General features: G+C 40.4%; 1 protein-coding gene across 9 annotated transcripts in view; it reads right to left on the reverse strand.

The window, feature by feature from the left end:
* FHOD3 (formin homology 2 domain containing 3) overlaps window positions 1-24,368 on the reverse strand; it is a 410,386-nt gene that overhangs the window by 55,031 nt on the left and 330,987 nt on the right. For 6 of the 9 annotated variants that reach the window (XM_083826793.1, XM_083826785.1, XM_083826786.1 and 3 more), the window contains 5 exons: window positions 22,779-22,829; window positions 18,092-18,306; window positions 10,905-11,216; window positions 6,259-7,148; window positions 133-291 (listed from right to left, as the gene is read on the reverse strand). In XM_083826793.1, the coding sequence (XP_083682919.1) occupies window positions 133-291; window positions 6,259-7,148; window positions 10,905-11,216; window positions 18,092-18,306; window positions 22,779-22,829 (1,627 nt within the window). The remainder of the gene's footprint in view (window positions 1-132; window positions 292-6,258; window positions 7,149-10,904; window positions 11,217-18,091; window positions 18,307-22,778; window positions 22,830-24,368) is intronic. The other 3 variants (XM_083826787.1, XM_083826788.1, XM_083826789.1) reach the window with 2 other exon arrangements.

Raw genomic sequence — 24,368 nt, forward strand, 5'->3', positions numbered from 1 at the left:
TGATTTAACAGGTTTCAGTAATGATACATCTCTTTTTCTCTCTTCCATAAAATATATGGCCTGTATCATAAGCAATATTGACTAAAATGAAACACTGAAAATGCAGACTTGAACATACTGACTACTCCTTACCTCTATTCCTTCCTTGTTTAAGGCATATTCGTCAAAGTTCAAAATAGCAGTCTTGATAGTCCGTGGAGGGGGTAACACAGTCAAGCCAATATTAATAGCATTGCTTCGTTTTGAGTCCAATACAATGATCTCCTGTCGCTTCCCATCTGCAGCAGTTTTCTTGATAAAGAAGAGAAGAACAGGGAAATTACTCCTCCAGTCTGTTTTTTAAAGAAAAATTCACTCACCGAAGTCACTCACCAAAGACTTCCCCTGTACAAGGGTACTGACGCTCAATGCTTATCTAATTCATTTACAGCCGTCAAAAAAAGCTGTCAGGTACTTTGCAAGGAGGACAAGCATAAAATACATGCATTACCACAAACCGTGGGAGTACTGAAGTATGGGCCAGGAGTCAGCCTGCAAAAGCCCAAGACTGTCCCTGTGGGCTGAGGCTCTCCCTGTCCCACAGGGGCTGCTGCTGGGATGCCTTTTGTTCTCTCGCCATGCTCTTCAAGAAGGCGCCTCTTGGGCAACCTAATGTCATATACAAGGCACCTGCAAGAGGACTCTGCTCCTCATATATGGGGGCATAGGGGAGGCAGAGACAGAAAGTGAGTGTACAGCAGAATCCAGCTTCAAATGTGATCTTCCCTCTCTCACCACACACGTGAACTTTGGAAACAAATTTTCTCTTTTCCCTCTTCCTTTTCCCTATGAGACATGAGCTGAGGGATGCTGTCAAACACAGGAGCATAGACAGCAGACCAGCGCACTGATGCAAGCAAGCACAAACATGCTTTCCTGTGTATAAACACGTGTTTCAGCACAGCACAGGGATGTGATCACGACCTCCCTGCAGAGCATGTTACCTGCATCATGGTTAGTGGCTCTGGCAGCAGCACAGAGGTACCTCAAAGGGGCAAAGACAGAAACCGTGAGAGCCCACACCACTGCTCAGAGCAGGGAACTGCCCGTGTTGGCTGCGGCAGCAGTGCCTCTTGCCTCTCTTGTGGGTCCGGGGAAGCTCAGGAGGAGACCCTACCGCCTGAGCCTCAGCCTGTGCTCAGCACTGCCTTTTAGTCTGTGCAGCTCTGTCCTGCCACTTCCTTTGGGTCTGCACCGCGTCCACCACTACCTCAGAAAATACCCTACTGCCAGATCTACCTGCTGCTTCTGTGTTGGAGAGCTGCCTAAACCAGTACGACTTTATCAAAGCACCTCTCGCTGTGTGTCAGCCCACCATGGGAATGCAGTTACCTGGTTATAAGGACACTTTTCTCCGGCTGAGGTCTCTGCCTGCACAGGACCAGGTGTAGCAGCCAGCCCCAGCAGGCACCACACCACATTAGTTCAACATGCCAAGACGATCAATGTGGCATGGGGCAACTTCTGTGTGCTGACAAGGCTGAAGGCAAGGGCAGTGTAGAGGAGCTGGGGACTACCTCATGTGCATGATGGGTGAAAGTAATGAGTTGTTGGTGGTGGGTTTTAAATCAAAAAGAATGAAAACTTTCAGAATAAACAGGATAGATTTTATGAGAACAAAGGTGATGTTTATTTTCCGTTTTATTATGTCAGAACTGCCCTTCTGTTAACACCTTAAAAGCATCTCTGAACCCTTCTTGAACCTTCCATTTTTTTGAGTGAGAGAGACCTCTTTCTATGGAGAAGCTAACTGAAGGAGTTGAGATAGAGCTTCTCCTTTAAAGCAGTCATTTTCACTTCCCGGGCCATTAATCGCTTTTTCAGGACCACAGTTAGTGGCCAGGACCACATAAAAACAAGCGGGGTTCAGCAGAGCCTGCTTCCTCTCGAGTCTGTATTGCACGCAGCCTTCTTTACACCACTGCCTCTGCCTCGTACTTTGCAGCTGAGGATAACGCCGCTCTGAGCAGCTTATGCAGAAGGGAAAAGGCTCAGAGAAAGGAGTTAAATTTAGGCTTCCCACATGCGGTATGGGTAAGTAAGCCTCAGATCTGCAGCTCTGTTTTTAGGTTCCTAAGTTTGACAAGAGAGACATATTCATTTGAGGGACATCTGATGCTAACCGCTGGGACGACCGCGATTACACCAGTGCTCTCTCCTCAGCAGTGGGTTATGAAAGACAGATGAGCTGTGCTGGGGACATGAGCATGGAGGCATTTGCCAGAGCTATAGCTGCACGTCAAGTATAAAACAGTGGCAAAAGAAATTTTGAATTTCTTAGGTTAGAAAGAAATCCTTTCTGAATGAACAAAAGGATGAAGAGAAAAGATTTTACTCCTTTGAACCTTATTACCCCACCACTAGGAAAATAATTCCTTTTTGCCTGCAATGAAACTGCACAGGTGTAAGTGCCTGACTACTAACATGAGCTACAGCTACTAATTTCTGTTATAATATTAGGTGACTTCGGACTGTCTTACTAGTTCATTAACAGAGAATTACTTCAAATAGGTGAAGGAACTGGGGCACTTAATGTGACAATATGTAGCCCTGAACTATCGTATTATTAAATATAAATCAGGTAATATAATTTGTGGGAAATAATCTTTTCTATGATGTATCAAGAACTACAGTGAGTTTACACTTCTACAAGAGCTAACTGGCCAGATGCTGTTGCCTTCACTGAAGGCTGGGTTATTCAGAAACACCAGCGGACCCACAGAAGGTGACCTGTGGTTTGGTGAGCACGTAGTCTAAAATACACCTCTTTGATTTAACTAAGCAAACAGAAGAATTTAAATCACTTTTTCAGTGGTCACGGAAACAAGTAATTATATATGAGCATCAAGCTAGAAATATCTCCCCTCTATTTAAATTGCAGAACAATCTGCATCTGTAGTACAGAAAAACCTGGGATATCCCTTAATAGTGAGATGGCAATTTTTGGTTTCTATCTAAATTAGCAAGGATTTAGCACTGGGAATTGGAATCATTTTGTCCAGGATACAAACTTATAATCTTTTACAGAAATTTCATTCCACATTCATGACTTGCCTTAGCATTTATTCACATTGCAAGAAACATTTTCATGAGGAATATGTGTCTAGGCACACATGTACACGTGTTTGTGAAAACACATTCCTTAATTTTTCACTCCTGCTAGTTTTTATGTCTGTGGGCACATGATGGATGACTCCGTCCCACCGGGCACAGATGAATCAGCAAAACAATACTCTCAAAGACATGCAGAACCAAGCGGGTAGCAGAAGGGTTGAACAATAACTTTTGATTCAGTAGTGCATACGTGTTTTCATTTCTCTTCACAGAAAAATAAACACTTTGAAGCACTTCACCAAAATACCTGGTTTTGTTTGGCAGAGTGACAAAGAAAGAAATTTTAGACTGGCTTTCAGGGGGTACCTGATCACTTTTTCTATTCACTAACAAAATGTCATGGTCCTGTAAACCAGAAAATAAGCATTCTGCAACAAAAGGTGCTCCACCAACTATAATCCATGTGCACACTGCCCAGCGTGGCATAAACTTTCCTAAAATCAAGATCCACCCTCTACCTTGAACTACCCTATTATATCCTACAATTTAAAATCCACTTTATTTTATTGCAGCCTATTGCGTTTAATGAAAAACTTCTCATGAGCCAGGAAGTAGCTGTTTATAGCTGTGTTGTGGAAATCACAGTGAAGGATTAGAAACTGGAGTAAAATTGGTTACAGCTGTATGAAAGAGTTTATGCACAAGATAGAGCCAACCCCCCCAACACACATACCCTGGCTTCGCTTTTCCCCTCCTCCTTCTGGACTATTCCATGCACCTGCTTGCATCTAATGCTATGAAATCTAGAGGTCTGACTTTTGATTTGTTGCTCCGTGCTCTTTTTTCAGCTGAGCCAACTGAGCTGTGAGTCAGACTTTACGAAATTATAGAATAAACCTGTTTTGGATTGCAGCCATTGGACATGAGAAACTAGACACAACGGGGAATGTACTCCCTGGAAATAAACCAAGCAGTCTGGAAAAAGCGAGAGCTATCCTAATTTGAGTGCAATCTTCATACCAAACCTCAAGTCCTCTACAGATTCAGTGGTCTGCTTAATTATTCCCACTCTCACTTGATCTAAGGACCATCTCCTACCCGGTAACATTTGCTGGTACTCACCAAAAACACACAGGAGTCTCAGAAGCCCGTGTGGGCTTCCACTAGGATAATTCTCAATCATCATTGTCTTCTATACTGAGACAATGATACTTCTATGTCTGTGTTACGGGACGAGGTAGAAAGCATGCCAAAAGTATAATGTCTCATGCAGAGAGCAGTATTAGTCTCCAAGAGGAAAGCAGTCACCTAAATCATTCCTCAGACTTGCACTAATTTCAAAGAAACCTGCTCACTCATCTTTCAGCCAGAAGCCAAAAGCTATGCCAAAGCATCAGGCAGCCCAGGAAGGTTTGGGAAGCAAGCGTGAGGCGGTGAAAATGGCCAAAGGTAGTTTGGGAATGTGTGTGATAAGTGACTGGAAAAGTAAACAAGTCAACATCCCAGCAATTTGACATTCTATCAGAATTTCAGGTGAGAATAAAATATTAAGAATTGGCCAGACTGATTCCTTACAATATTGGCATTCAGCACAAAGCTGAAGTTTGGAAATGGCAACTATGTCATAATTCCACATTCAATTCAAGGAATTAAATGCTTCACAGATCTAAGAAAACATTCTCATTCCTTCCATCTATGAACCATCTGGGGCAGATTTGTATTTACAGGGAGAGAGATGAGGAGTAACATGCCACAATGTCACCAACATTCCTTCCTCACCAGAAAAGGAATTAGAAAAAGAAATTAATCCCAAATCTGCCAAATGAACTATCACCTGAATGTGTTTTTAAAGCTACTACTCCACACGTTTCAGAGCTATGTGCATCATATGTCTGAAAGATGTTTTTGCATCACAAAAAAATCAGTTCATACCAGTGATATGTAGGATGTAGGCGAGTCATGTATTTGTGTACCTATTGTTTGGTAGGTACTTAATGGGGTGTTCGATTGTTCAAACTGTCGTGTTTCTACTTGGCCAAGAAGATGAAGAATGACCATTAGAAAATTTTGAGTTAGTAACCCAGACAAGAGACATGGAGAACTTTTACCATGAGACATCCAGTCTCCCCAGATTAAGAGAAACCAGTAATACTTATGACACAACACGTATCTTCTGTCAGCCGAAGAGAAGTAAAACATTCAAGATACCGATTGTTTTTATGTCACTATAAAACATACAAGCAATTTATTTATTTCTTTTAAAGAAGAGAGATGGGCATCTTTTACCAGCATTTTAACTGGAAAAGAAAGTTGTTTCCCTGACACCAATTATTCTGCTTAGAAGAAAGAGAGTTTATGTAGCCATGAAAAACAAACGTTTCAGCTAATAACTTTTTTAATGCTACTTCAAATTCCTACTAAGGGTACATAAAAGAGACTTTACTTTGTTGTAGAGTCCAATGTTAAACAGCCATGACACCAGCCTTTATGAATTTATTTCATAACAATGCTCCTAGGGAACAGTAGATCCTAGCTACAGAGGTATTTCCTGTGCCAGCTTTTATCCTAAATTTTGGGTAGCCCCATTGTCCAAATCAAGGGTTTAAAATATGCCTGTTGAACAGTGTTAAAAAAAAAAAATCCCTCCCAAAAATCCTGCAGAGTTTAACTGCAGTTGAACTTAGTACAGCTGATAAATCAATCCTGTGCAATAAAGTACACGTGTAGGCATTTTGCAGCAGATCTAGGTTGATATTCTAACCTTTCTACATTATGATTAGGAAAATATTACCAAGTGAAGAACTTTCAAATACACAGATATGAATCATCATGCTCTGACCTTTGCATAAATGTAACAGAAAATATTTCATATTTCAATACCTGGTTTGGCACTCAAGTGTGAACGTGCTAATGTAAAATTTGTTGTTATTCCTCACCTGAAGTGATATCCCCAAACCTGAGAAAACAGGGTAGGCTTGGCACAGACACCCCCCTAGGCTCATTTCCTAGTTTCAGATTATGGAATATCTTCTCTCATAGGCCAAGCTAGAAACGCATCCAGTAATTTCCACTGTTTTCATATAAACAGTATAAATCATTTAGATCTAAGTCAAAATGAATACCAATACAATAGCAAAATAATAGCGAGCTGAAAACGAGCTGTACCTTTGTGACAGGCAGTTCCTTGGATTTGGACTCAAAGAGATGCTCCAGTTTGGAAGTGTCCACCTTAATGGGTTCCAGTTTCGACCACAGGAATTCTCTGCAGCGTTTGTTGTTTTTACACTGCCACTCAAATGGCCGTACCTCGTTCCAAAACAGACGGATGGTTTTCTTCTTCTTTATAAATGCTGGCTGACCCCTAGAAACCTGGGGTGACCCTAAACCCTGAGGAGTGCTGAACAGCGGAGGGGGAGCCAATAAATTAGCAGAGGGTGGAGGTGGAGGTGGACATCCAAACAGTGGGGGAGGTGGCGGAGGAGGCAAACCCAGAAAAGAAGGTGGAGGTGGAGGAGGGGGAACAAGGGAGTCCCCAGGACCCATATCCATGTCCAACACATCTACATCATCCTCCTCCCCCAAGTCTGTAAAATCCATGTCTTTGATTTTAAGTTCTCTAGGATTAGCCATGAGCTGATCCCAGATGTAGTCAGATTCCTTCTTTGGCTGTGCTGGTGTTTTCTCAGGGACCTGTTCACTGATTTCATCTTCAGGCAAGGCTGTCCCCTTGGCCAGCTCACCACTGTTGAATTTTTCCGCAAAGGCTTTCACGCTGCCTTGGTTGTCCAGGTTTCCAATCTCCATCTTTTTGACACTTTCATCTTTGGCCTGCTTCGTGGCCTGAAGGATAGAGATCCTACTGGCTAGACTAGTGAGTGACTCCTCGCTTTCCTCCGTCTCCTTCTTTTCCTCCTTCGCCTCCAGCTCCTTCTCCTCTTCATCCTTGGGCTTTTTGTTATGCGCATACAACATGTCCAGCATAAACCGCTTGTTGTTGAGGATGTTGCTGCACTGCTCATTCACACCAGCATCCTGGATGGTCTGTGACCATGGACCTGCAATCACACACGCACAGATGGGAACAGTCAAGGGCAGGGAGCCAGAGCACCGAGAACACTTTCCACCGCACCAGAAATCTTTCTGGGGATGCATGCACAACTAGCCAGAAACTGGGCAAGCAACAGTTTTGAAAATTTTGAAACAAGTGACAGCGCTGAAATATGTCCCAAATACTTCTCAAAGAAGGAATGGGGGCAGAAAACAATCAATTTAGCTCAGGAGGGACTACATTACTGTCGGGATTTCAAGATTTAGGGTTCTAAAATCTATCAGATTTCACTTCGTACATTCTATCCCAGCTCATTTTACACAATCCATAAATGCTCAGAACTTTTTGCAATCCGAAATGGGGCTTAGGTATCGTGACAACGGAGCAATATAGGTTCCTGTCCTACTTTTGACCAGGCCATAAACTGGAAGTCCCCCAGGAAAACTTCCTTATGAAAACAATTTTCTCTGCCTGACTTCAAGGTCAACAAGTAACTGCTTCCTCCCCCTCTGCCTCTATCTCACCTCCTCCCTCTCAGCTGGCTAGGGGAGGACAGCTTTCACACCCGGCTCTACTTTGGACCTCCCTGCTGGGCACCTGGGCTGCCTGCACCACATGGGCTACTCGAACCACAGAGCAGATTGCATACCCAGGGTACAGCTCTCAGGGCAACTCAGTGAGTGTAACCATAAGCAAGACCTATCACGTTACCTGTAGGAATACGAGCACCTAACTAAAAGTCTTTAAGTGATTTCTGTAAATGCTGCTCCTCAGCCACTGTTATCCTTCCCCTAGCATGTGGCGGGATTGAAAACCTAATGGTCTTCTTCCCACATCACAGCCATTTAACATGTCACTGTAATGAAGCTTTATGTTTCTGACCACTACTCTTTTAAATTAAAATCTGCAGAATAATGTGTTTGAGACAGCACCATAAATAACAAACCACAACAGTCAATTTATAAAAATAAATGATGCAAGAATCTCTTAAACTACATTTTCCTGAATATAATACTGCTAGCCAATGTGGATAATGTGTCAAAAAATATGGTGCTTCTTTTCCCAATGGGCATCAGATGAAGTGATCAAATACGGACAAATATCATTCTTCACACTTAGTGTATCTTCTTTATGGGATTCTTTCTGTTCCCCATAGTCTTTACACATTTTATTAATATATTTTTATAAATTCTACTTAAACTTTTTATTTTGATTGCTAGCCTGCCTTCCATTTGGTAAGTTGTGGTGAAAGATTTTGTTTTATACTTTTCAGTTGCCTTTTCACTTAAACTTCTGTTTCATTTTTGTTTCTCCCCTTATGCTCCTGACTTTTCAATACTCGAGAGTTTCAAATATCTTTATTAGTTTCGTTTATCAGCTGAGTTGCTTTTTTACCATGACAGCTACGCTGTGCTCTGAGGTGTCTCCTTGGTGAGCTCCACAGTCAGAGCCCTGCAGCAACACCACCCCCACCCATTTTAGAATAAGAACACGGGAAAATGTAGGACAGATCTCACAACACAAAGCATATGGACAGAAGTGATTTTAAAAATGAATCCAGAGGTTTAACTCCAGACAAAATAAAGACTTTTTGTCAGCAATGGATGCAACCTCTAAAACTGTTTCCTCCTACTTTCCTGTAGGAGGCTTCTTTACCTCCCTTACTGATTTATTTTTCCTCGGTCTTTCTCCATGGGAATTGCTTTCTCACCAAATCATTTTTAGCTGAGGTTTGTCCCTGAGATAGTTTCCCTAGGTAACATGATCTCTGTCTCCACACTATAGATTTTATCCAATTAGTCCCAACCTTCCTTAGTCCCAGCCTTCTCCTTCCAGCCTCTCCTTCACAGATGTACAAGATTGTCCCCAGGATCTTTTCTGCCAATCCCACGAGCTATCCGCTCCCAGTTTTCACCAGCTGGGATCCTCCAGGATTTCATCTCTTTGCAATACTCCTCACCAAAATCTCTCCAGACAAAATCTCTAATTTGGGGTCCCTAAGTCTGCCTCCACTTCCCCTGATCAAAGGTTATTGCTGTGAATACCACTCTTGCTACCTCAGTGCCCTCTTCTGTCCCCCTCTCCACAGAGATAAAGCTGTGAAATGCTATCAGAGAAACAAGAACTGTAGGAAGCCAAGTTTGGCAGCATGGCTGACAAAGGAGCCAGGACCAAAGGCTTTATTCCTTAAGGCATCTGGGCAGAACCAATAGGCCACCTCATGAATGGCAAAATGTTTGCTGGGAATCTGAGAACTGCTGGGAAGAAGTGTTCTCCTTTGCTTTCTGAATCTCCTCATCTACTAGAGTGCAAATGACTCACTACAAGAGACCCCCTACGTGGCACAACCTAGTAAATCTTTGGCCTACTGGCCTACTGGTAACACGTCAATTTTAGGATGCTGATTTTTCAATAACTAGGGTATATTTCTTAGCTTTTAACACAAAAAGTACATAAGCACTTATTTAGAGTGAAAGCATCAGGATGTAACAAACAATATTAGGAGGAAAAATTGTAACTTTTATTTGCACTTGGATGATCTAGGACTACGCCACAGTGCAATAATATCACTCAACTATCACATCCACCCTGCCTTTCCTACATATGTACCCCTCTATGTTCTTTAAGGGTACCACAGCATTTTAAGTGCCTCATTTTAAGTTAATCTGGGAACTGGTTGAAAAGGAGATCACTCTCAAATTTAGAATGAAATTAACTTAATGCTTCTCAGAAAAAAGTGATATGGTTAAACATGAACAATACAACATGACAGTTCATCTCTGTGGAGTAATCCTTGTGATTCAGTCATCCCTTCATTCCTTCCTTCAGGAAAGAGAAAGACTGTTTCACACTGCACAGCAATTTTTGTTTTCCTATCTAGAATTTAGAGAGCTTAGGATAATGCATTCCACTGTTCAGCCCTAAAAAGACTTGGAAGCAAAATGCCCTAATTACATTACATTCCTTTAGATCTCTACCTAAATAAATAAATAATAATAATAAAAATCAAGGGTCAAAATCTGCCTTTTTACTCCCTGCCTCGACTGAATGACTAGCTCTGGTCGTAATTACCTCTCCATGCAGAAAATTGGTTGTCGTTTTCCAGGCTGGACTACACTTTACAGGTGCCTGGTGGCATGTTTAACCAGAACCGTTGGTCAGAACAGAGTTGTGGAATACACATTCCAGAGAATGTATATTTCATGTGCTCCACAGGAGCTAAGGATGGTCACAGCCTAAGCCTATACACAGCAGCTCCTACATATATATCTCTGTTTTCTGAAGCCTAAGGCAGGAAAACTGGAAGGAAGGAACAAACATCCTATTCCTCATTTGTTTTCTTATTGAATTAAAAGCTAATGGCATGGAAAAACTTGTTTTGAATCTCATGAAAATTCGCATCAGCAGGGCCTCTCATATCATTGTTTCATGTGTAGAAAAGGCAAATCAATTCTCTGGGAGCTAGAGATGCAAGTCACCGCAACACAATGATTCAATGGTTACTACTTTAAACGTAAGGAAGAAAATGGTCTGGAGTTGAAGAAAACCTCACTTCATCAAGGCCTTGCTGTCCTTCAAACACAGAAACCCCATCAAAGTCTGTGGATTTCCAAACAGGGAATAGATGGGGATTTGGACACAGAGAAGGAAGTCTTAGATAGGCAGAAGAGGGTTTGTTTGCTTATTAACAAAACAATAGAGCTGCTAATTTAACATTTGTTTCCATCAGAAAGCCTTCATTATTGAAAAAACTTCACTTTACCAGTTTCATTGTCACTGGTTAACTTGTCCTCTCTCTCTTCCCTCTCTAAAGTGCTGCTTGCTGAGGATATGCTGGATGCAGAGCAGTTGTCTTTTTCATTCACTTCCTCATTCTGCCTCTCTTTTTCACTGAGTATTGCACTTTCTTCTGGCTCTCTTTCTGGTCCTTGCTCCACCTCACTCTCTGGTCCCACCTCTGCAGCCTCTATTTCCTTGGGTGTCTCCGTTCCCTGCTCGGGCTCTGCCTCAGCCTCCTGCTCTGCTTCTGCTTCTGGTTCTGTCTCTGTCTCTGGTTCGGGTTCACTGGCACTCACTGGTGGAGAGAACAACGGGAGAAAGAGATGCACTTAACAGAGGAGTCGTGTCAGGCTCACCCATCAGAGAGCGATCTGAAAATTGTACAAGTGCCTTATGGAAAGAAAATAAAAAGCAAGTCCATGGCATGCTTAACATTATGAGCAACAGATTGATGAATGTTGTGTGACGACAGCATTGCACATGAGAGTGGCCTGGCAATTCCCCTCGCTTACTGTCTGGAGCCAATCCACTGTTTTTATACATACTTCCACAGCTGGAGTGTTGGACTCGCATAAGGATTTGAACCAGCAGAAAATGGGCATCCCACCTGAGTATGACATTGGAAACTCAGTGCCTAGACAGAGCCAGGAAGGAAGAGATCTTTTAAAAAGCAAAAAGGAGGGAGATTGTGGCTTTTGGTTGAATTTTCTTTGGTTTCTGGAGGAATTCTTTTTTCACCTGATGAGGAACACTTCAACAGAACAAAATACAAATATTAGTTTTATTAACACAGTGAAATGGCACAGTCTGGAAATGGCACTGTCACACATCTGGCTGATGAAAAACATATGTTTTTTCATGCACATTTACTTCAGAATAGCCACATCAAAACAGAATAAACTTTCCAACTGCTTGGCGTATAGCACAAATTTAGTTTCCAATGCGTTGGCATATGTCATATATTGAGATTTTTTTTTTATCAGTTGGCAACATGGCAAACACTGTTGTTGATGGTATACTTGGTTTCTTCTTCCCTGCTTTATCATAGACAGTGAAATTCATTCATTTTTTTATTTTTTCATTTTTTTTAGCTAAAACATCAGATTTTCACATGCAAATGTTCTCTGCATGCTGCAAATAAACTGAAGAGCATCCACACATATTCACATCAAGCAGCTCACAGTTTTCTGAAAATTGAAATAGCCATGCAAGAGTGACGAAAATAGGCATGCGTGTTAGTTCTGCATACTCCCCAGATTACCTTTGCACTAAATCTTGTGTCAGGTGGCTCAACTACAACAACCAAGTCATACTTGTTTTTTCCCTCTATTAACTACTTTCCATTACAGTGTTGCAAAATAGGCTTCTGGACTTGTCATGATCTTTGGATCACATGATGTACAATGAGACTTCCTTCAAGAACTAAGTGAATCTTTGAAGGAAAAAAAAGCATCACACTGGAATGCAACCCAAACATGTCAGTCCTCTAGGGAGCAGGTAAATAGATTTATCCCAGGAAAGTATAAGCCAAAATAAAGTCACAATGTTTTCTTAAGACTGCTTCACATTGTGTGGCTATTCTTTTTTCTGAGACACCCACTCAAAGAATGGTGATTATCAACAATGCCTGTGTTTTATCCATACAATAACACACATGTTTTTAGACTAGCTTTCAGGAATGCATCTTCAGTACCACACTATTCTTCCTTACTTCCTGTAACTCAACCATACATTGGACATACTCATTGGAGTTAGGCTTCCGCACTTTCACAATTGATTTTAAATTTGTAGATAGTTAAATAACTAGATATGCATACATAATACATATATATAAAAGAAATGTACACATAGTATGTTTAGTATGCTTAATAAATAATCCATATATACTTAATCCAATTTTAAAATCAAACCAAGGTTTGAATATAAATGGGGTGCAAACTTAGGTATCCTTCAGGAGATCCTGGAACTAGAATGGTACTGTAGCACTGTAGCATGAACATGAGACTCTGAGCTTGCCATAGTGCAATGGTCTATGACCGCTGCACAGATACGAATGTCTTCAGTTTACCCTAGACTAGTCACTTTTTTTTTTTTGGAGTGTGTGTGAATAGTAGACTTTTCTCCAAGAAAAAAAAAAAAAAGCTGTTATGCAATGACCAGAAAGGTCAACTTCAACAGCTGAAGCAGAGAAAGAAGCTGACTAAAATGTGGCCAGGACTGCTAATGCTTTTGGCACCTTCGTCATCATGAAGCTACACTGGAAGATTCAATTGAATAGAGTCAGGGGAGCCATCAGAAATGCTTGAGAAAATGAGAATGTAAACCTACAAAAGCAGTATTCAAAAGAATTCTGAACCTTCTGAACACCAGAAATATTCCACACATACCTGAAAGACACAGTGTCTTAGCAGATCCTAATATATGCCAAAAAGTAGATAGCAATATACTGATACAAGTTACCTTTCTGAATTCAAGGAGTATCAAAATTTTAGCACTTCTAGAACAAAACAGGAATGCATTGACACTCATCTTGAAAGTCTCTCTCTTTCGTTTCTGGCATAGTGTCAGACAATCCACCTATATCCTAAATAACTATAAATAGTGAGCTAAGTCCAGTGCTTCCCTTATAAAACAGTTCAGAAATCAAATTTATCAACAAACACCAGTAGGCAAACGAAGCCAGCAAGCTAGCCCTTTGTCCGTCACTTGCAGTTTCACCATGTAATCCACTGGGCTGATACTGGTGATATGTAGTCATGGCACCAAGCCTGTCAGAGTTTAAGAAGCATTTGGACTGTGCTTTTAGTCATATGGTCTGAATTTTTGGGTAGACCTGTGTGGAGCCAGGAGTTGGACTCGATGATCCTTATGGGTCCCTTCCGACTCGCGATATTCTATGATTCCATGATCCTATGGTGACAACTTCTAAAGACGTTAAAAAAACAGAATTCTTCATGAGTGAAATGATCTGGAACTTTCAGTCCAGTATCTACTGGCTCACTTTTCCACACTGGACAAAACAATACTGTAAGTGGCAACCTTACAGGCAGCAACAAAATTCAGTCACAGACCACGCTGTCTTCCTTGTGTTTCGACTGCTGGTGAAGAGTGAGAAGACTCGGGAAAACAAGCATGGTCATATGAAAAATCATCAAGAGCAAAGAAGGAATTCCTGAGACATTTGGAAGTCTGATAGCAGTATAAGCAACAAGTTTTTTAAAAAATAAAAATACGATTTTACATGCATATAGTTCTCTTTAAAATTGTAGTTGGGATTGCCAGATTCGGTAGTAGAGGTTACCTCTTTTCTCTTTCATGTGCTGTTTTTCACACTTCTCTCAAGTCTTTTTAAAAATTAGAGAAAAAAAAAAAAAGAGTGAGCTACTTTCTTTAAATGAGCAGAAGTTTTACTTGAAATTGGATTCATCAGCAGGAGGAAAACTGCACGTGGCCTTAAAGACTAATTTTTGAATCATAGGGTCATTTATTTTCTTCTGCCAGAAGTTAATCTCTAAAAACATACTATTGGAAAAAAGAAATGCAAAGACTTCTCAGAAGAATGAAATCTCGCAAAGAAGCTGTGTAACGTCATCACTGAAAGAGATGGTAGCAGGGCCCCCCAATGAATGTGTAAAGATTTTTTTGTTTGTTTGAGATCTGTTGAAATCTGCATTTTCTGACATTTTTAAGACTTGGCCACAAAAAAAACATAGCAACATGATCTTCTGAGTGAGAGGGTAGGTAGACAGGACAACAAGCTGCTCCCTTCTGAAAAACATGGCCATGAACTCAAGATGCTATGCAGGGACATGGAAGGAAATTACTTTTCTTTTGATACTCAACTATTAAAGAACTATGAAGCAGATACAAGCTGTCATATCCTTACTACCTGCTGATAAGACCTCAACCCCTCAGGCCTATAAGCCCTCAGTGAGAACAAATACCCCTCCAGGCCTATACCTTATCTCCTATTAGTGTAATAAATTAGGCAACCTCATCTCTACCTCTTTTCTCTGCTTGCTACTTGGAGTGGGAAATGGCAAGTGTCGCTTGAGGAAGCATACAATAAGTCTGAAGAAGCCCTTTCCCATCCAAGCCCTCCTGATTGAATTGTTTGGGCAATTCAACACGAAGTTTAAAGTCTTGGATGTATCTCTCTTCAGCTCGTCCAGCACAGGATTCCTCTTGCTGGGCCCGTCTTTTCTCTCTTTCTTTCTCTGCCCTCAACCACTAACCTCTTCTCCCCATCCTTTGTAATAGTAAAATTTAGCATTTAATTAGTTTAGCAAAATTTAGCATAAAGTTACCCCCCCTAGGAGGGTACTGGCACTTTCTTCATTTGCCTTAGCTTCTCCTCTATCCTGCTGTACAGTGGTTATTTTGGCTCTCCATCTGTGGCTGCAATGGCCTCACTGCACCCTTACGCTCTGGTGCTTCTCCATCTCCAGAAACATTTTCACTAGTCGTACTTTATGCAGTATTTGAACCTTGCTCAGCTACTAATATGTTCAGAAGGTTTCCCACTGTCCAGAAGGCACTCTTGGGTTGACTTGTTTAGTTCCTCAAGTACTGCATAAGCTACACCTCTCAGGGAAGGACTCATCTCTGATGACTTTCTGGACTGACTCCAGAGATGTCTTGGTTACTGTTGCTCTCCTTTACTGCACACGTGCACTTCATAAGATATCCTCCAATGAAATTACAAAAGAGGAAGTAGCTGCTCAGAAAAAAAAAAAAAAAAAGTTCCATTTTGCAGTTATGGGACTGCCTTCATTTCCTCTGAATGCCGCACCACAAGTTTTACAAGAGTAAGCTATACAAGACTTGATTACTTTAGTGGAACCAATTGTTTTATATGAGAAAACACTTCAGATCAGTAAGTCCAGATTTTTATCTTGGGTAAAGATACCGAGACATTTCACTGCATGGGATGAAGTTCCACAGACAAAATCCATTTCCTTCTTAAGCCCAGTAGATACTAGAAGGCCAATGGATACTTTAACACAAGTAATGTAAAATAAATTTAACTCCTAAAACCAGTTATTGTTTTGCTAGTAGAGGAACACACTTCCTGTTTGACTTTAGGTCTGAATTCTGCAGGCAAGTATTACACCTCTGTTAACACCATTCTTGCAGGGTCTTTGGAAGGTCCTATGAACAGAAGTGAGGAATTATTTTCCTTCTGCAGTTTTATGCTTGCTTGGAAGACTGATGACTTCTATGTTCAAAGCAACTATTCGGAGTGCAAGTAAACTGGGTTCTGTCCATGACTCTATCTCAGCTTTCCTACAACTGGCTTAAGAAGTTAATGCCTCAGTTTATTCTCTACTAAGTGTGATTCGTAACATTTCCTATGGACAGAAAAAGTTGAGATTTTAATTAATTATGGAGCATAAGGAACTCAGATAACAGTCTAGAGGCCATGGCACAAAATCTGCAAAGAAGCCTGCCAGCTGCTGGTTGATCCAATCATCTGGCCACCTCCAGGGAAGGAGATGGCCTGCCCTGCCCACATGTTCATTATTTCAAATGACCTTCCCGATGCTTTTGTTAGGCCTGAAAGAGCAGTCCTTCCTCATGCATGGCTCCCACTGAAGTATGCAGATTTCAGGCCCATGTTCTGCTGTTGTCCTGGCTGTCTGCATGCAGTTGTCCTTGCCTGGAGGCTTACCCTGCCCCATCCATATGTTCTCTCCCTGCAGGTCACTTGCTGGGCTTCCAGGTGTTGCCCTCTGATGCCTACTGATATTGTCAGGACTTTCAGAGATGTCCTGCCTACCCACGTGTTGATAGCTTTGCCATATCCTGTCTGCCTAAAGTTGACTGTACACCTGCTCTAAATGTATTCTCCAAATGGGCTGTGCTGCTCCATTTCATGCCACTTTTTTTTTTTTTTGAATGCTTCCAGGAGAAATATGTTAAAATAATCATCATAAAAGAGATACTTGCTCCCTACCCAACTCTGAAATCCTAATGGTGGAAAAATCCAGCTTGTTTGCTCTAAAAGCAATATTGAACTCAAAGAAATGGGTATCTGGATGTTTCTAACTATCAGAGTCACAGAAAAATATCCATGTCTTTTAAGTTCAGATGATTCCACTGAGACCTTTAGAGTGCCAGACAAGAAAACTGGGAATATAATTGAGAAAACATATAAACCTAAATTAAATAAACTTCACCTACTTAGTACAGTGAGAATAAACATATGCAACATTCAATATTTGTAACTTTTTTCTTAAATCACCTTGCTTTATAGCATGCTACCAGCCATAACACTCAATAAAACCAAGCAGTGCGAGTTACAAATGCATTAATCACCAATAGCACGTAGCAGGAAATCAAATAAAATAAAAATGAATGATGGCGATAATTCACCCTCAACATGCACTCTAGCTCCCAATGTTAATGCAACATCATGTGCCATAAATATAAATCTGCATGGTGGATGTTTTTTTTGAGGATTGAAGGAGGGGTACATGATGCAAGTGGCAGAATGACGTGCACATACAAAAAATATTGCTCTGTACACCAATAAATTATATGACAGCAAACCAACCGTGCAAACACTAATTATACTTTCCTTTTCACTAATTGTCTGTGGTCTCTTTTAAGTCCTTTACTACTTCTGTTACAATTTTAAGAGCTTTTGTTGTTGTTAAAAATAACCTACACACCCTCCCTGCCTTTAATTCAAAAGCTTTTCTGTTTGTCCCATTCAGCCTGTGCTCTGTTGGAAGGTTATTATAATCTTGGCATTCATCTGTTGCATTTCTTTCAGAGAATCCACATAAGCAAAATCTGTTGGCAGGAACATTATTGGTTTAATATTCAGTAACTTCTAATATACGAGGAACATGATGCTAAAATTAAGACCCTCTGTATGCTGTATTTTCCAATTATTTCATCCTAATAGCAACAGACAATGCTAATATAAATCATAGTGACGATTAGCAGTGCATTCTTTGCTTGAATAGAGTAGAAGATATCCAAATCTATGTGAAAAAAAAAAGAAAGGAAATTTAGGAAGACGGCGTGGAACGTTATAACAAGACCCTTTACTTTGGCTCCTCAGAGGTTATATCCTTGCACTCATGCATGAAAAATCACTGCTAGCTGGACAGAATAATCTTAAAACCATCCCTCTTTTCCCCTGCCTTGTTTTACACTTACCTTCCGAGTGCTGAGGGGTTCCACAGGGGGTAGAAGGGGTCTTCAGCTCTTCCTGGGACTCTATGGATGCTGGGCTGACACACTTGGGCACAGGCGAGGATGGGGCTGAAGAAGATCGCAGGTTCAAGGACAGCTCACTTCTGCCTCGGCTTATACTCCGACTCTTCAGCTCCTTCTCATACTCCTCAGCTGCCAACCTCTCCAGGTATTTGTATCTGAAAGTTAAATTCCAAAGGGTTTCCGTAAAGAAAAAGAAGTCTGTGGCTGATGCTTGTTTATGGATGAAACACCTGCAGAGAGTGAGCTGACTTCCTGACACAAGGTGTACAGCACTGAACCGAATGCTTGGTCAGTCTGCCAAAAAACGCACACCAAAGCAAAAACTACTGCCCTGAAAAATGTTAAATTGCTCATGACAAAACAAAAGCAAAAAGCAGCAGAATTAAACAGTCCTCAGATATAGTATTGTGTCTGCATAGTCCTTCTCCTTTTGGAAGCATTTGTCTGTCCTCTTTTTCACCCTCCTCCTTCACCTCCTCCTCCTCCTCCCAGCCCTCCCTCTCCCAAAACTAAAATGGGAGGGGAAAAAAAAAAAAAAAAAAAAAAAGACCTCCAAAGCCAGAGCCCCTTAATACTGATGCAAATAGCCAAAGTCTGAGACTTGCTGCAAGGAGAGGAAAATGGTTCAGTGCAGCAGACAAAAACAGATCTCCCTGAAAATAATACCACTAATAAATGTTTGGATTGACTATCTCCAGTCTCTGAACCTGCTTCTATTTGCTCTGAGAGCAATGCACTGGAATTCACTTTGTTCTCTCCAGAGCCTACAATGGAAAGTTTTCTTTTTTTTCTATTCTAAAAAATTTCTCTGCCGGACTCAGACATCCAATAGCTTGGACCTGACATCACATGTAGTTTATTCATCAAAGTCACTTTAAAAGAACAAAGATACATCTGTTTTGCATTTTAGGCAGGCAGAACTCACTAACTGTTTATTAAGACCAGCTACCAATCATATTCTTCATAGTGTGCTTTATACATTTCGACCAAAATAACTTTGAAATACGTGCCTCTTCCAGATGTCTGCTAATTTTATCCACCATTATTTGCTAACGAATAAAGTCATGAATACAGCTGGATTGGGCTTTAGACTGTTTGCCTTACCCACAAGTGAACTGTTAAACAGGTTAATCAAGACTACTGCTTACGTCCCTGAAATGCTGTGGTCATCCTCCTCTAACCCACTGTTGTAAACACTTCATAACAGGGAACACTTCTCCTCCCCCAGCCTGCCTCACTGACAGCCTGAATTAGTGTACAAGTGTGCATTAAAAGCAGGAAGGGTAAAGAAGTCAGCCACGTGGGGCAACAAACATGCTTAGTACATATGGTAACCACACACACATGCACGTTTGCAAACATCCATACAGAGTGCAAAAAGAAACGTGGCTTTGAAGAGCACTTCTTGTGTTTTCAGAGGCAATTTGCTTTATTGCAAACAGCAATAATGAAGAACAAACTCATTTTCTTTTATTCCTCCAGAGGTATGCACATGCTTTGAACAAATTCTGCAAGAGAAAGAACCCCTATGGACTCTGGATGAAAATATAACAAGCCACATACTTGTATGGTTATAAAATAGGAACTGTTTACAGTTCTAACATGAAGCCAATTCTAAAGAATGATTTTTGCCTTTTCAATAGAGGAGAAAGCCTTCTGCCGGCATTAGCATAATGTTTTGTTACAGTTAATGAAACCAGTCTTTCTTTTAACTTTGGTCGCTTACACACTGCGCCTTCCAGCTCCTCACAATTAGAGCAGATGGGACTCGAGCCTCAAAAAGAGCCATTCAAACTGATCTCTTAGCTAACACAGGTACAGCCCAGCTGGCTGCAATGGAGGTTTTTGCAATTTGCCAACCAAGATCTGGATAGATCCTTCAGTAACAGGGGAGCTACGATGTTTTATTGTCCCCAGCTCTTTTTCGGCTGTTTTAAGATTTTAGCTTCTGTTGCTGTGTACTTCACAGTTAACCAGCAGAGCAGAGGACTACCACGAAAATGTGCCTTCTCAAAATGTATCTGCTCATTATACGGAATGAAAAAAAGTAAACCAGAATGGCAGCTCTCATGGCAGCACAGGAGCATAATTAGTTATCAAATGGGAAAGCTAATAAGCAGATGTGGCAATTTAACCAGGAAATAAAATCATTCTACAATCAGTTATTAATGCTCCACACTTGATAAACAACATATATTTATGGGATTTCTTGTTTCAGCCCAATGTCTCAGCAATGAATAAATACCAGCATCAAATACACAAGGTCTCATGAAGATCTCATGAAAGGGTGAGGTACCATCCCTCCACTGCATTTAGTTCCTCCAGTATAGGATCGATGCCTTGCCTCTGTGTTTACTGCCATACTCCTTCAAATCATGGAAAACTGCAGCCATCATAACGCCCGTGCTGACTCATTTCTATAGGCGAAGAGCCAAAAATTTGTGGGCTATCCGTTTGGTATGTCTCGTGAAGATTACATTCCACTTCTTCGTTTTCAAGTAGACAAAAATCTCATGAGTTCTCTAGGTCTCAGAGCAATGCCCTGAGGGCAACTCAGAATGTTTCTGGGCCAACAGAGTCACTGAGTGGAAAGCAGACCCATCCCATCGAAGCTGTAAATCACACTAGGGAGGGCTTGGAAGCTCACCTTTGCTGGGTTATTTCTAAACTACCACTGGAAAATACCCAGCCAAGCAAAGTGAGAAAAATCATCGAACAGAAAGAATGCATGAAACAAGTGGTGCTGAGTTATACTCAGAGCCCATCAAACTGCATTTTTTTTCTCCCTGATACAGAGGCCACCCAGAGGCATTGGAAACATGGGTGCCTGTACTCCAGAGCTCAAGGGTGATGTGACAGTACACAGAATGTATCACAGATCTCAGAGAATTTAGACAAAACAGCCCTTTTGTATGTGCTCAATAATCTTTCCTTTTATTTTTCCTAACTGATAGATTTTAAATAAGATTTGAACACTTTGGATATAGCATGTTCTTATTGTCCTTGCACTCTCTTAAAACAAGTCAAAATTCAACCTGCTATATGAAATGAAACTTCATTGGTGCAAAAATGTTAATTAAAAAAAAAGATACAGAAAGACAATGTAATGGACTACTGATGTCTGACCTCACTTGCAGGCATTTTTTCCAATATTTATATTCTGTCAAAGCATATGTGTTTTTCTTCTTTATGGGGAAGAACTTAAAAGTTAAACATTGCAGTTCAAAAAGCCCCCAATTATAGAGGGACACTACTATTGATGAATGAAATTGTCTCAGACTGCACAGCAGTGATGTTCTGCTGGTGAACACTTCCAAAAAACTTCTCCAGTTGACTTGGTGTGTTCCATGTGCTGGAGAGCTCACTTAATTTGTTTCAAGACTTGCTGATGAGCATACTCGCTGCAAAAAGTGGTAATCAGCTGAAATCTGTGTATGATGCTTATGTGCTCAGATGCATTTCATTTTAGAAAATGCCTTAAAGTAATTTGTAATTGTGTTTAGAAGGACAAAGAATGACCATCAAATGTTTTTTACTCTTAGAGATGTCAAAATCGTATTTTAATATAGTTACTTTAGCCACAACAGATATGCTGGCAGATGAGACTTCCATCTGCAGAAAAAAAATTGCCTTTTGGTGTATGATGAGTTTATGAAAAAAAAAAAGCATCACAACAACTGCTGAGAAGGCCGCTCTCATAGTTTGATAATATAATTCCAGTTCCTGACAATTCTGAAAGTATCTCTATATAGCAACCTCTAGAGGGCCATTAAAGCAGTATTGAAGCAATCTGGATGATTTTTCATCTACTATTTATTCAGTAATGTGCATATTTTCCAGGTAAAAACAAGAGATCCCTCCAGGGTGTAATTACTAGTGGAAGCAGAGATGAAGCTACTGAAAGGCAAAGGTCTTTAGACAAGTATTCCTTGAAAAATGTGTTTTCATAAGCACATAGCTCCCAGACTAGCCCAGAGTTTCTAAACTATTTAATTGAATGTAAAAAAAAAAAAAAAGAGGAAAAAAAAGAAAAAAGGCTCAGTCCCTTTAAATATGCTATCTAAATAAAACTAAAACAATGTCTTAATGACAAATGCTGCTAAGCTTTATAATTTACTAACAGATGTTTAGAAAGACTGGCAAAGAAAACTTGGCCCTGAAAGACTAAAAAACACTGGGAGTGGGTCAGACCCATTTCCATCAGCCTGTAGTGGCAGTTTTCCAATGCTTGTTATCCCACTTTCTTCCCTTTATCCTCAGTTGCCTTTTCTGACCCTCCAGAAAAAGCTTGGGACCCACTGGGTGAGAAACACAGGCTTATTCAATTTATAACTACACTAAATTTGGGCAAATTTCTGAGGCAAATCAAGTAAACTTATTTCCCACACAAATAGATAAAAGATAGATCATCAATCACTCTTATGCATTCCAGTCCCACTGCTCCTTATTTATTGCTGTGCTTACAGCTGGACTTGATTTTCCTCTTTAATAACACAACAGCTTACTTATAGAGTTCTTTTTGAATGAAAGTGTTCTGTGCATGCATAGTTAGTGTAAATACACAACAGCTACACAATATACGAAGTGGAAACAACCAAAGGGAAGGATGGATGCAGCATATACAGACCTCTCTTCTCTTGCTTGTCTTAGTTCTTCTCTTTTGTCTAAATAATCACGGCTAAAAAGAGAATTGCAGTAAGTTGCAGAGGAAACCGAAAGAATAAAGTAAGTAGCAGAAGTATGTGTACAGTAGGAGAAACCAAGAGCAGCACAAGAAACTTTATCAGAAACAATGAAGGCTGTTTTCAACAAAAGTTATTAGACTTTGTCCTCTGAAAAAATGCTGAGAAGTAGCTATGTACACTTTACCCCACATGTATGTGTACACCTGTTACACAGTTTGGATAGTCATTAGAAGTAATAATAAAAGTTTTAAAAAAATAATAATAACCTGAAGCACATTTTGAAACTTGATACCTGGAATTAGACAAAAGAAATTGGTCTCTTTCTTAAGAAGCAAGCCCCTTAGCGGCTGTTAAACAATTATTCACTATCTCCAGCTTGAATGCCCTGAAACAATGATTGCTGGTATCTGGGATGTTATATCAAGCCAAGGAGCAGACTCCTTGCCCTGTTTCTAATACACCTTTCCTAATTGTATGTTAGTTGCCACAGCTAGAAACAGAAGAGCAGACTGTCTGGGCCTTTGGCATTACCAAGTAGGATAATCTTCTTTTAAAGCGCATTCAAGATCATCTGACAGGTGAAATCCTTTAACTTCTTTGTTTTTCACCCTGAGTTCTAGACAAAAACCTCCGTCTATTTCAGCTGTCCCTTTCTCAGCCCCTCAAGTAACTTGTATATTTAACCTCTGCCAAGTCGACTTTGCAGGATGCCTGGGCACTGTAACCTCAGGTAGGCCTGTCACATCCACAGATGAAAAATTCCTCAGCAAGAAAATTTAACTCAGAGAACAGCAGAACTCAGTGAACATCCAGCCTGCCACAATAACACAGCAAAATAGTTCTGTACAATATATTTTAATATATAGCTGAATCTGCTGGATACAATGGCTGAGAATGTTAGATTCTTCCCCATTGTAACCTATGAGTACCAGAAAGATTTTCAGAACCATTCAATTTCTAAAGAAAACACTGTTTTCTTCTCTTCGTATTGTGTCATAAAATGAATTACCTGCCATCTATAATGCCAACAGCTATCAAACACCTGTTTGCAGCTGCCCTTCAGAAGTCAGCATTAACATGGAACACACCTTATTGTTTCAGACCATCTCCATATTCTTTTGAATCACTGAACTGGTTATACTTTGAAGATATTTTCAGAGTATTCTTTGCATTTAAAATAACTATGGGAATAACACCTAAGTAAAACAAATGAACAAACAAACAAATAAAATTAACTAGGAATTTTTCAGCAGGAAAACATGGAAATTACTTGTATCCTCTGACTACTTCCACCTCTCCCTACAGCTGAAGCATAACCCTCTCTTTTTAGGTCATATTGTTTTACATATGGAATAGGAACAATAGTCCTACTGAGAAAAAATATTAATTTTGTAAAGCTTTCCTTTTGCTAGCAGTAGCTTTTAAAGCATTTTAACACCTCTCCTAAAAACAAGCTCTTTCACAACTGGTGATGCTCCCCTCTAAATTATTCTCAATTTGTCAATAATGGTGCCAGAATCTAGTGCAACGTT

This window comes from Anser anser, assembly GCF_964211835.1.
Source record: "Anser anser genome assembly, chromosome: 2".
In the NCBI taxonomy this organism is placed as follows: Eukaryota; Metazoa; Chordata; class Aves; order Anseriformes; family Anatidae; genus Anser; species Anser anser.